At 38.9% G+C, this 12,706-nt stretch overlaps 1 protein-coding gene across 1 annotated transcript in view; it reads right to left on the bottom strand.

The window, feature by feature from the left end:
• The window catches only part of LOC114659338 (glutathione hydrolase 7), a 74,749-nt gene that overhangs the window by 14,037 nt on the left and 48,006 nt on the right, over positions 1–12,706 (bottom strand). Inside the window, exons 9-11 of the mRNA XM_051932827.1 lie at positions 10,049–10,136; positions 4,520–4,647; positions 2,203–2,291 (exon numbers count right to left, since the gene is read on the bottom strand). Coding sequence (XP_051788787.1) covers positions 2,203–2,291; positions 4,520–4,647; positions 10,049–10,136 — 305 coding nt within the window. The remainder of the gene's footprint in view (positions 1–2,202; positions 2,292–4,519; positions 4,648–10,048; positions 10,137–12,706) is intronic.

The following is a 12,706-nucleotide window of genomic DNA, read 5'->3' as shown; positions in this document are numbered from 1 at the left end:
TGGTGTTATCGCTCTCACACTCTCTCATACTGGTCACTGGAAGTTCAACATGGCACCTCATGGCAAAGAACTCTCTGAGGATCTGAAAAAAAGAATTGTTACTCTACATAAAGATGGCCTAGCCTGTAAGAAGATTGCCAACACCCTGAAACCGAGCTGCAGCACGGTGGCCAAGACCATGCAGTGGTTTAACAGGACAGGTTCCACTCAGAACAGGCCTCACCATGGTCGACCAAAGAAGTTGAGTGCACGTGCTCAGCGTCATATCCAGAGGTTGTCTTTTGAAAATAGACGTATGGGTACTGCCAGCATTGCTGCAGAGGTTTAAGGGGTGGGAGGTCAGCCTGTCAGTGCTCAAACCATACGCCGCACACTGCATCAAATTGATCTGCATGGCTGTCTTCCCAGAAGGAAGCCTCTTCTAAAGATGATGCACAAGAAAGCCCGCAAAGAATTTGCTGAAGACAAGCAGACTAAGGACATGGATTACTGGAGCCAAGATAAACTTATTTGGTTCAGATGGTGTCAAGCGTGTGTGGTGGCAACCAGGTGAGGAGTACAAAGACAAGTGTGTTTGCCTATAGTCAAGCATGGTGGTGGGAGTGTCACGGTTTGGGGCTGCATGAGTGCTGCCAGCACTGGGGAGATACAATTCATTAGGGAACCATGAACATGTACTGTGACATACTGAAGCAGAGCATGATCCCCTCCCTTCGGAAACTGGGCCGCAGGGCAGTATTCCAACATGATAATGAACCCAAACACACCTCCAAGGCGACCACTGCCTTGCTAAAGAAACTGACTGTAAAGATGCTGGACTGGCCAAGCATGTCTCCAGACCTAAACCCTATTGAGCATCTGTAGGGCATCCTCAAATGGAAGGTGGAGGAGTGCAAGGTCTCTAACATCCACCAGCTCCGTGATGTCGTCATGGAGGAGTGGAAGAGGATTCCAGTGGCAACCTATGAAGCTCTATAGTGAACTCCATGCCCAAGACAGTTAAGGCAGTGCTGGAATATAATGGTGGCCACACAAAATATTGACACTTTGGGCACAATTTGAACATTTTTCACTTAGGTGTGTACTGACTTTTGTCGCCAGCGGTTTAGACATTAATGGCTGTGTGTTGAGTTATTTTGAGGGGACAGCAAATGTATACTGTTATACAAGCTGTGCACTGGCTACTTTACATTGTATCAAAGTGTCATATCTTCAGTGTTGTCCCATGAAAAGATAGGATAAAATATTTACAAAAATGTGAGGGGTGTACTCACTTTTGTGATATACTGCAGGTTGTTTGGGAGGGTTGACAAAAAAGCCTGTGTTGTCAAACAACAAGCTGAGGTGCCTACAGTTTGCCAAATGTTATAGAGAATTTCAAATGGATAGATGGACCTCTGTGGACCTCAGAATTTGAAGGATCTAGGGCAGTGGTCCTCAAACGTGGTTCTGTGGGCTCATTGTGGCTGCAAATTTTTGTTCCAACCAACATCTGGTTTTAATTGGACTACTAACCTAACTAAGCAAATTGTTAGATCCCAGCTTCTGTGTTTTGAATTCAGTGTAGAAATTTGAAAACTATTTTTTTTTTTTTATCACAGATATATGTTACATGAGAGTCATCAGGTGTTTTTTTTTTTAACCTGTATTTTAAGGTTTTCACCATCATTATGATTTTTAATCTGCTTTTCCAAGTGTTCTGGTTATTTATTCCATTATTTACTAAACAGCACATTAGTAAGTTTGATACTGAAGTGTTTCAGCATTTTTGGTTATCTGCCTGGCTGTCTGCTCGTTGTTAATTGTCATTACTAGGAGACAATTAAGGGAGTAAACTACAGAGAAAAAAGCAACTTAATAAAAACATAACAAAAAGAGTCAGGCATTTAAAGCTATATCAAAAATACAAATATTTATGTAAAAAAAATCACAATGTTGTGTTTATCAGAATGCAGAATAAGATACAAGAATAAGACCATCTAATCAAATGTCCGAGGTAAACTGACTCCATGAATAAGTTTGAGATCCACCAATCTAGAGAGATTCTGTATGGAAGAATGGTTTCAGATTCCTTGCTATGTGTTCTCCACTTCATTAAGCATTATAGGAGAAGACTCGGAGTTGTTACCTTGGGGGCTGCACAAAGTATTAAATGAATCCGTGCCAATAGTTGTGGAGCAGTTGTACAGTAGATAGCCTTACCTTAACATTTCATTAACTGCAGCTGCAACTGTTGGATCATGCTGTGGATCTCCAAGGCTACCTGCCATTGCCAAAGACATCTTCAAAGTCTAAAAATTTTCCACAAGAAATAAAAGTTGCATTACAGTGATCCCTCGCTATATCGCGCTTCACCTTTCGCGGCTTCACTCTATCGCGGATTTTATATGTAAGCATATTTAAATATATATCGCGGATTTTTTGCTGGTTCGCGGATTTCTGAGGACAATGGGTCTTTTAATTTCTGGTACATGCTTCCTCAGTTGGTTTGCCCAATTGATTTCATACAAGGGACGCTATTGGCAGATGGCTGAGAAGCTACCCAACTTACTTTTCTTTCTCTCTCTTGCGCTGACTATCTGTGATCCTGACGTAGGGGGTGTGAGCAGGGGGGCTGTTCGCACACCTAGACGATACGGACGCTCGTCTAAAAATGCTGAAAGATTATCTTCACGTTGCTACCTTCTGTGTGCAGCTGCTTCCTGAAGCGACATGCTGCATGGTGCTTCGCATACTTAAAAGCTCAAAGGGCACGTATTGATTTTTGACTTTGTTTTTCTCTGTCTCTCGCTCTCTCTCTCCCTGCTCCTGACAGAGGGGGTGTGAGCTGCCGCCTTCAACAGCTTTGTACCGGCGGTGCTTCGCATACTTAAAAGCCAAAGAAGAGGAAGATATGTTTGCATTCTTTTAATTGTGAGACAGAACTGTCATCTCTGTCTTGTCATGGAGCACAGTTTAAACTTTTGAAAAAGAGACAAATGTTTGTTTGCAGTGTTTGAATAACGTTCCTGTCTCTCTACAACCTCCTGTGTTTCTGCGCAAATCTGTGACCCAAGCATGACAATATAAAAATAACATATAAACATATGGTTTCTACTTCGCGGATTTTCTTATTTCGCGGGTGGCTCTGGAACGCAACCCCCACGATGGATGAGGGATTACTGTATTAAATAATAAACTGCAGAGTAAGAACAGCTCAATATGGGCAAACATTTAAGATGTCCCACTTCCTGTACTATTTAACAAAAGACAACAAAACAATTTGCCTAACAGCTAACTGAGAATGGTTATCAAACAATTTCAGCCAACAGTACTGTGGCTAAGAACTGATTATAAGAGAAATAACTTAATAATAAAAAATAAGAACAACTCTGCAAGCTGAGGGATGATTTAGGCTCAGTGACACTGACAATCTTCGACTGCATGGTGCCAGCTGTCCACATTTGTGTTTGGATCATTTAGGGAGAGCTTTCCTGACACATACAAGGCTCTGAGAGTCAGCTTTACCAAAGTATGGGTGCCACAGGCCTCCAAAGTATTGTTGCTGACCTATAGTATTCCTTCATGGCCATACTCATGTATTGGTAACATACTGCAGGGTAATACATAACATGTCATTAATGCTCAAGAAATGTGCCCTGAGGAATGAGGGTGATATTTCATTACTAGCTTTATATGTTTAGATATCTGATCTCAAATCAAACCTAGCATCTATAGCATGAGGAGTAACAAGTTACTGTTGTGATAGACGGCCGGCAGCTCAATCTGGCCGGGACGTCCCTGAACTGGAAGAATGGAGGAAGGCAGTTTTTCCAGGACACTGCCTCCCCCAGAATGTTAGATGGCAGCTCCCCTGGACGGTAGCTGTGCCCCAGATTCCCTCAAGGCATCCTGGGATATGAAGTCTGCTTTATCAGCCCTGTTGGATGCCGTGGGTGCCGCCAGGGGGAGCTCATAAAGGACCTAGGGACTCGTACTTCACCTACAACCCAGAAGTACTTCAAAGTCAGAAGGACGGAAGCCCACAGTACTTCCAGGCAACTTAAGGACTAATGATTAGCCGTTTGACCCGGAAGAAGAGCAGGAGCACTTCCGGGTCAAGGAATATATAAAGGACTGGTGAAGACCCAGCAAGAGAGCCGTAGTTGGGAGGAGGGTAACGGAGCTTGCTGGGAGTTGTAGTGAACAGAGGAGATTTATTACTGTGTGTTGTATTGGCTGTTGATTGTGGCTGTGGGTGCTTTAAAAGGCACACTAAAGAGGATTAAAGGAATTAAAATAGCTTTGGTGATTTTACCCGGAGTCCGGCGTATTGTCTGTTGGGGGTAAAGGTGAGCAACAGCACCACCAAGCATCCACCTTTTTACACTGTAGATGTTTTTTGTTAATAGTTAAGCAAATAAAAAACTACCTACATATTTTACGTAAATGAAAGTATGTCACATTAGAGTTTGATGTGACAAAAACAAGCAAATGAGCTCATTTAAATGATCCATTACATATCAATGCTCATGTATACCTCAGTGATCCAATGATAGGTGGAATTTCTTGGAACCTGGCTAGTTATATTGAAGCCCTCCAGAATATTCAGGGCTAGAATTAAACCGGCTCCGGCATGGGGTGGGGGAGAAACCAGAATCTGGTGACCTGTAGAAAAGAATAAAGAAATGTTAGCTACAATGGGTAAAAAGAAGACATCTAAGCTAAAGCTTATTTCTCAACTTCTGATTCAGACATCTGTAAGACATAACACTGATCTGCCAGGAAATTTAAAACAAAGGTTAGGGACATAACCTATAATCATAAGAGGTGTGGTAGATGGGAGGCCAACCTTGCAATTTTCAGACAGGGACTCCAGAACAAAATGTAATGTAGGGATCCCCAGAAATTGCTACTCAGGGAACAGAACTATATGGACTGGATTTATAATTCCCCACAACACTCGGTTGGCCACAAGGAGCGTCACTTCCTTACCCCTGCAGGCATCCCTGGGCATGACATAACTTATGTCATGCCCAGGCCACTGTTGGGCCACAAACCAATCCCAAGTCAATGGGTCCCTGGGCCTGACGAGGCTCCACTTCCTTAACCCTTGCCACCATCCAGAAGCCAAAAATGAAAAGTGTGTTATTTGTATTTACAGGACATCAAACGCAATCTAATAACTTAATTATACAAGCTGAGTAGATGGCACATACTACATAAATTATGTAACAGTAATTTGCATTGGGATTAGCATGATTTATGTGAAGAGATAGCAATAACCTACTGTATACATGCCTTGCTTTGATTAATAGGATAAACCAAAAAAAATGTGAAAAACTCGAAAAAAGTAATGATAATAACAACCTCTGGAACCTAACCAATACACGATAATTTGAAACAAAATCAGTATATTTAATTACATCTTAGCATAGTCTCTCAATTATAAAAAAAAATCCTGGAGAGAAACAGTAGGGCATCGAGACGTGATCTGCACGTTAAGATCATGGAAGACAGTTAAAAGACCCGCAAGGACCTTAAACATGAGACATTGTGCTAAGAGATTGACCCAGGACTGTCTCGCGATGACGTAGAACATGAAATTCTTGCAAGACACGCCCTACTTACAATCAATATCAAATAAGACAACGGGGCAGCAAAACATTCAGTCTTGTGAAGGATCTGAGCACACAAAGATCCAGGGTCTCAGTGCATATAAAGCGTAAAAGGACAATACGTTATAAATGAAACATCGACGACTAAGGGAAGAAGAAAGCAGCGCGGAGAAAAGAGAGACTCAAAAGCACTGGAGAGAAAAAAGAGCAAAAAAGAAAAAATAATCTAGGTGCAAATTCAGAAAATAAGGAACGTAATTATCAGCCAGTAACAAGTGGAACTGAAATAAAGCATGTCCAATCGGGCTGAGAATTAAAAGACAGAGTAAAAGACAAAGTAGAACTTCATAAATACGTTCACAAACGTTGGCGCTATACACATGCACAGCAGATTATGAAAGCAGTGGAATTCGAAAGGCTCAAAAAAAAAAAAAAGTATGTGCGATACAAATATGGAGAAAGTTAAAGAATATGAAAGTAGGAAAATTAGAAAGTATAAAAAAAAAAAAAAAGAAAGTAAAGATCGCAGTATCGCAAACAAACGGAAATTATTACTCGAAAAAGGGAAAATAATCACCACGGACCAGATGTCATTGAAAAAAAAGTAGGACAAAGCGAGGTCAGAAATAAAAGACAGTAGAAAACAAAGTAAAACGTCATAAAGAGGTTACAAAACAAAGGGGCCAACATGCAGAGCAGGTTAAAGATAATGAAAACTAGAATTCAAAAGACTCCGAAAAAATGTAGGCGCAAAACACACGCAGAGCAAGATACGGAATATTAAAGCAGAAAAAAACAACAGTGTCAAAAAAAAGAAAGTAAACATTGCATTAGCGCAAACAAAGAGAAATTATTGCTCGGAGAAATAACTAAAAGGCGAATAGAGATTGAATATATGGACACAGGTGATATTTCAGAAGTATGTAAATATTGTAAGGCTTTGAAGTTTAAGTCAAGAGAATTTCAAAAACGTGTTTTACCTCACATGCATTTATTGGTTACTTTGCAAAAAAAAATTAACTGCTGATGATGTAGATCGTTTTGTCTGTGCTGAAATTCCAAACAGAGAAACCTATCCTGAATTATGGTACAAAGTCATTAAACACATATCTCACTGACCTCATTTAAAAGATTCAGCATATTGGGACTCGAAAGATTCCAAATATTGTTTTTACAGAAGTTCTGAAATAAAAGTGAAACTAATGAAATAGCAACAATTCAAAGAAAAAAAAAATCTTAAAAGTGTGTATCCGGAAAACCAAACACGGGGGTTGGCAAGCGAAGCGAGCAGGAGGCGAAGCCCCCTAGTATACAATAAAGAAATAACACACTGTAATAAGGAATTTTATAAATAATGCACGGTGGCACAGTGGTAGCACTGCTGCCTCGCAGTTAGGAGACCCAGGTTCGCTTCCCGGGTCCTCCCTGCGTGGAGTTTGCATGTTCTCCCTGTGTCTGCGTGGGTTTCCTCCGGGCGCTCCGGTTTCCTCCCACAGTCCAAAGACATGCAGGTTTAGGTGGATTGGTGATTCTAAATTGGCCCTAGTGTGTGCTTGGTGTGTGTCCTGCGGTGGGTTGGCACCCTGCCCAGGATTGGTTCCTGCCTTGTGCCCTGTGTTGGCTGGGATTGGCTCCAGCAGACCCCCGTGACCCTGTGTTCAGATGGATGGATAAATAATGCACAGTATCCATGTAAAAATGCAACAGACAAATAATTATAATGAAGTATGTTAATACAAGAATGAAATATACAAATACAAAATATAAGGTATAATAAAGAATGAATGTATTACCCCCTTATTTTTTTTATCTATTGTGTCTAGTAACTAACATAACAGCCCCAAACAAGAAAACACAATAGTATGAAAAGTGCCATGAAAAATCTTTGTGACATATACAAAAAATATAAAAAATGATAACTACATGACCATGTGAAAAACATAGAACAAATAGATCAATCAGAAAAACACTGTGAGCAAAATAGAATGAACCCATCAGTTTAAATTATACAGAAGCCAAATGTAAAAAAGAAATCAGAAATCCTAATTAGGCATCACATTGGAAACAATGTGCCACTATAATCCTGTCCATCAGTATCACAGGAATCATGTCCCTTTTACATATGGTAAAGTATAGATCTGGCCGACACGTTTCGAGGAGAAAACCTCTTCTTCAGGGCACAACAAAATATTAACTTAAGAAAAAAAAAATTATATTTTATATATATATATATATATATACACACACACCATATATATACTGTATATATATAAATAAAAATATAATAAAACAGTGAGTTGATTACTCATATATACATCCCACACCACACATCAAAAATAGAGTACTAACTAATGTAGATGACCAGAAAATGAAAGCTGTATGAAAAAAAAAAAAAAAACAGTATACCTGTATATAAATCAATAAAATCAAATATATAGGCCAATAGGAAGAAAACTATTTAACCACAGGAAAGTTAATTGATTGATTTACCTCTGTGAGCTACTGTCCTTATATATTAGTTATTAGCTATGTTTTGATGTGTGGTGTGAGATGTATATGAGTTTCTACATTGATGCTGTGCATTACTTATAAATTCAAGTGGGATATTTCTTTATTGTGCACAATGCTAAGATTTAATTAAATATATTGATTTTTTTTCAAATTATCATGTATTGGTTAGGTTCTGCTTAATCTTTTTTTGTTATTATTTCAATAATAGGAACCAAGAACACTGCAGTAACATGCCCCACAATTACACAAAATGGGAATTAACACAATCATCATTTTGCTACCTTCCATTTCTATAAGCAATCATAAAAATCATAGTCACTAGTTTGTTAATTATAATACATTTTTTCATAAAGTTTTTTCACTAAATAATATCATTTAAGTATTTCGATAAAAAAAAGTTTTTAGTGTAAAATGCATGAAACTGGCATCATAAAATAAAGCAGCATGTTCATTATTGGCTTTCTTCTTATCTATGAGAAAGAAAAAAAAAACTTTCAAGGTGTCCTTCAATTCCAAGGCACAAGTCTGAGGTGAAACAAACCCAAACAGTCAATCTATCCATTTCCTAAATCCACTTAATCCAAATTAGGGTCCGGGAAGCCATCCCAGGGCAGACTAGTAGTCTCATGCATACCTGCAATACATGGTTTGTATTATATATACTGTTATCATATTGTATATAAGCTGTCTTTGGGGAGACTAGGACCAGATGTAGAGTAAAATACATTCCACAGGTATAGTTTTAATACACAGAACGTTATAAATGAGGATTTGTGTCTGGTCCTGCTGCTGCAGATTAAAACTTTAAAAACACTTTGAACTCAAAATTCTTCATAATGATCAAACAGAATACACTATGTGTATAGTGAATGACATCAGTAACAGCTTAAATGACTGCTAGCAATCCATCAGCACCTCCCTAATGAGGGAATGATTCAAATTAATAACTTTTATGCTGCAGATAAAACACAACATAAAAAGTTTGAGAAATGTTTTTGTAAAATTAATATGATTTTTGAAATACAGTGTAATCTAGTCATTGTTGTGCCACCAGGCAATGAAAGGACTGGGAGATAAATGGGAGTGAAAATTCATTGCCCTTCATAACACTTCATTACTTTTATTGATATGCAAAACAACAATCAAATAATAATCCTCTGACAAAATTTGGTGAAATTTAATGATATAATGAGAAGGTACATTTCTATAAGTAGTATGTATTCCTCTTGCATACTACAGATGCAAATAAGCCATTTTGCCTTGAACCAGACAGACAGGAAAACAACCCAAAGCTAACCACAGTTTAAAATTTAAGTGCAGTGGCACATGCGGTCTGGCAAATCATTGCACGGGAAATTGCATATTAACACTGATAAAAGCACATTTAATACAATGCAGGGTTACAGAGTGACAGCAGTTGGGCACAACTCTGACATTTTGAATGTACAGTAGCTGTAAAGCATTATTCCTGGTTTCCATTTTAATTTTGTACTTTAATCTTAAATTACACAATTGGAGTATTCAAGACGCCACTTTTACTTTGAAAATAACAAGAAGTGCAAAGATTCAGACTAATTTGCCCTGTACTAAAATATTCTGAAATAGCAGATATACTGTAGGGCATTTTATTTTTTCTAATACAGTTTTTAGTTTATTCCAGCTGCTTTTCTAATGCTGAAAAACACTTAATGTGGTGTCTTTGTGTTCAAAGCCCTTCTTTGGCATATTACAAAAATATTACAATGAAAGTTCATTTGTAATCTCTACTCCACAGTGTCTGTGACAAATGTTACAATTAAAATATCAAAAATACGAAATAGTTAATAATTACTCAAAGAGTAAATGCTGGTGGTCTGGACATATTTGAAACAAAACAAACCATGTGGCTTTTTATTTACTTGAAACATGATAGAGATGAAATCTACAGATGCACGGCTTACCCTGGTAATAGCCTTCAAGTGGCTTCTCTGGAACAACAACATAGTTGACAAAGTCATCCTCTTGAAGGACTCCTCCTCTTTCACGAACCTAGGATGTATTTATGAGGAAAATGTCAAAATGGTTAATTAAATGCTAATGGGACAAATAAAGCTCTCTATCCACAAAACTTCACCTCATTATGGCTCATCCCCATGAGGACTCGCTCTTCCACTGCCTCACATTTTTTAGAAAATGCTGTTATTAAGAAAAGACAGCCTAAAAGATCTCTGAGAAATAACAAAATCTTGTTAAAAGAACGGTTACTATGTAGTATACATATCATTATTGAGTAGAATAAAAGTCTAGGATATTGAAGGACCATAGCAGACAAAGGGTCTGAGATAGAAAACACAGCCACAGGTAAAGGCACCTGGAAGTCAGTAGGGGTCAGTAGTTTTATGTTTACATAAACGGAGGACAGAAGCAACCAGTATGGATGATAAAGGAAGTGCAAAGTTCCAACAAATTAAAGTCTTAATTTCCCCTTGGGAACAAATAAAGTACTATCTATCTATCTATCTATCTATGGGTGAACGTAACCAATCCATTCATTATCCAACCCGCTATATCCTAACACAGGGTCACAGGGGTCTGCTGGAGCCAATCCCAGTCAACACAGGGCACAAGGCAGGAACAAGTCCCGGGGAGGGTGCCAGCCCAGCACAGGGTGAACATAACGCATAGTTGAAAGTCATTTTTACTAATGCCTAGACAAATAATATATAATTTTAAAAAAAGGGAAGCTCATTAATCCAGTTCTCATTTAAAGGATAATTACCTTTTATCAGATCAGACAGCTAAACACAATTCTGTGGAAGATAAAAGGCAAGCAGGTTGGTTCTGGACAAAGCTACCCTGGAGGAATACAGGGGGCTTAGTTGAAAAGACAAGTAGGTTAGTCCTGGACAAAGACGAAATGAAGGCTAAATAGTGTCTGAGGCTAAATTGGAGAATACAATACAGCCCCACTGGTCCAAAAGGTCTGTCACGGACTACAGGAGTGGCTTAAATTCAGGGCTAAAAGGCCATATGTGTCCATGCTATTCCACCCATAGACAAGCCATGTTGACCCTCTCTCTCCATTCCCCCAGACCATGCTGGATCAAGAGACCACACAGACTTTCTGTGCTCATTCATGATTTATGTTCAATGTCTGGTTCCAAATTTGCTCATTGTGAGATGTTGACAAATTAAGTTATTCTGTCTCTTCTAATGATGAACATGTTTTGCATATAAAGTTTATAACAAATAATTTAACTTCCAATAACATTCAGTTGTTGTATATGTAAATGTGCAGTCAAAACCATTTTCTGTTTTTGAATGAACAGGTTATTAATATTATTAATTGCTAACATTAATACATAGGAGATTTCATTACCCTAAATATGCAGATTATGACGCCGATAACTTTGACCATTGTCCTGTGAGACGGCCATCAAGCTATTAAATGTCAGAAATTTCTCCTCGGATTCTGTTGGAGCTTTGGGTCCACCAGACCAGTTCCTTAAGTGGGGCTGAGAATGTCAGAGTATATTATGTATATTTTACAACTGTAACAGAACTATGTTAAATGACATGTTCAGGATCACAAAGTGAATCGGTAATAGGGACTGAACCAGCAGAACTTGTGCTTTAAAGCTCAGGTAACTTCCACTATGTCACACTTCCTGGCTGTAACTTTCAAATCCCTGTTTCAAAGTGCTGTTTTATACATACACATTCTGTTTTTAATTAATCAAAATAGTCAGTGTTATATCTTGTAGAAATGTAAAGGAATAAACATAATTTACAAAAACTAAACTAACACACATAGCACTGCTATTCTTAGTATTGTTCTTTTCCTCAGAAAATTTTGAAACTTTTATTGAGTTTTATTACTGCTGTAAAGAATATGCAGGTGTAAGGTATGGCATCACGGAGACTGACCTGGAACAGGCAGAAGAGTGCGCAGAATTCCTGGGGCCCCGCTCCATTGTATCGTCTCCAGTCGAGAGTGAAAATGGGAGCGAAGGCGCAAGTGATACAGGTCGCGAGGGATCGCCGATTACTGAGGATCATTCGAGACTAGAAAGGGCTCTGCAGGACGTGCTCTCATCTACTCATCGCGAGCCTGTAACAGGAGCTGCATTTTCACTTGCGGAGCACGAAAGCAGAAGCGAACTGTCCGAACTGAAAGAGATGATCGCTACACAGATAGCTACACAGAAAGAGATGAACACTACACTGGCCACTGCCATGGTTACGGCCATGAAGGAGCTTAAGAAAGATAACACAAATGATCTTAAGAAGGTGGCCACTGAGCTCAAGAAGGATAACAAAGATAAGGAAACGCGTCTATTTGAACGTTTCGACGTGAACTTTAAAGGCATGTTGGAGAAATTAGTGGAACACATTGAAGAAACTAACTCCAAACTGAAAAGGCTTGATGATCATATTAATGACGTTTCAGACCAGCTGGAAGACGTTAAGCAGGGACTCACGGCTCGAGTGGAAACAGCGGAACAAATGGCAACTAACGCCGATGAAAAAGCCACAGCTGCGAACTCGGAATACAAAAAACTTGGAGACAGACTTGCAGCCCTGGAGGATGGGTGCAGAAGAAATAATATAAGAATTGA

The sequence above is a fragment of the Erpetoichthys calabaricus genome, chromosome 10 (genome assembly GCF_900747795.2).
Source record: "Erpetoichthys calabaricus chromosome 10, fErpCal1.3, whole genome shotgun sequence".
In the NCBI taxonomy this organism is placed as follows: domain Eukaryota; kingdom Metazoa; phylum Chordata; class Cladistia; order Polypteriformes; family Polypteridae; genus Erpetoichthys; species Erpetoichthys calabaricus.
This window is presented reverse-complemented; position numbering and strand designations above follow the sequence as displayed.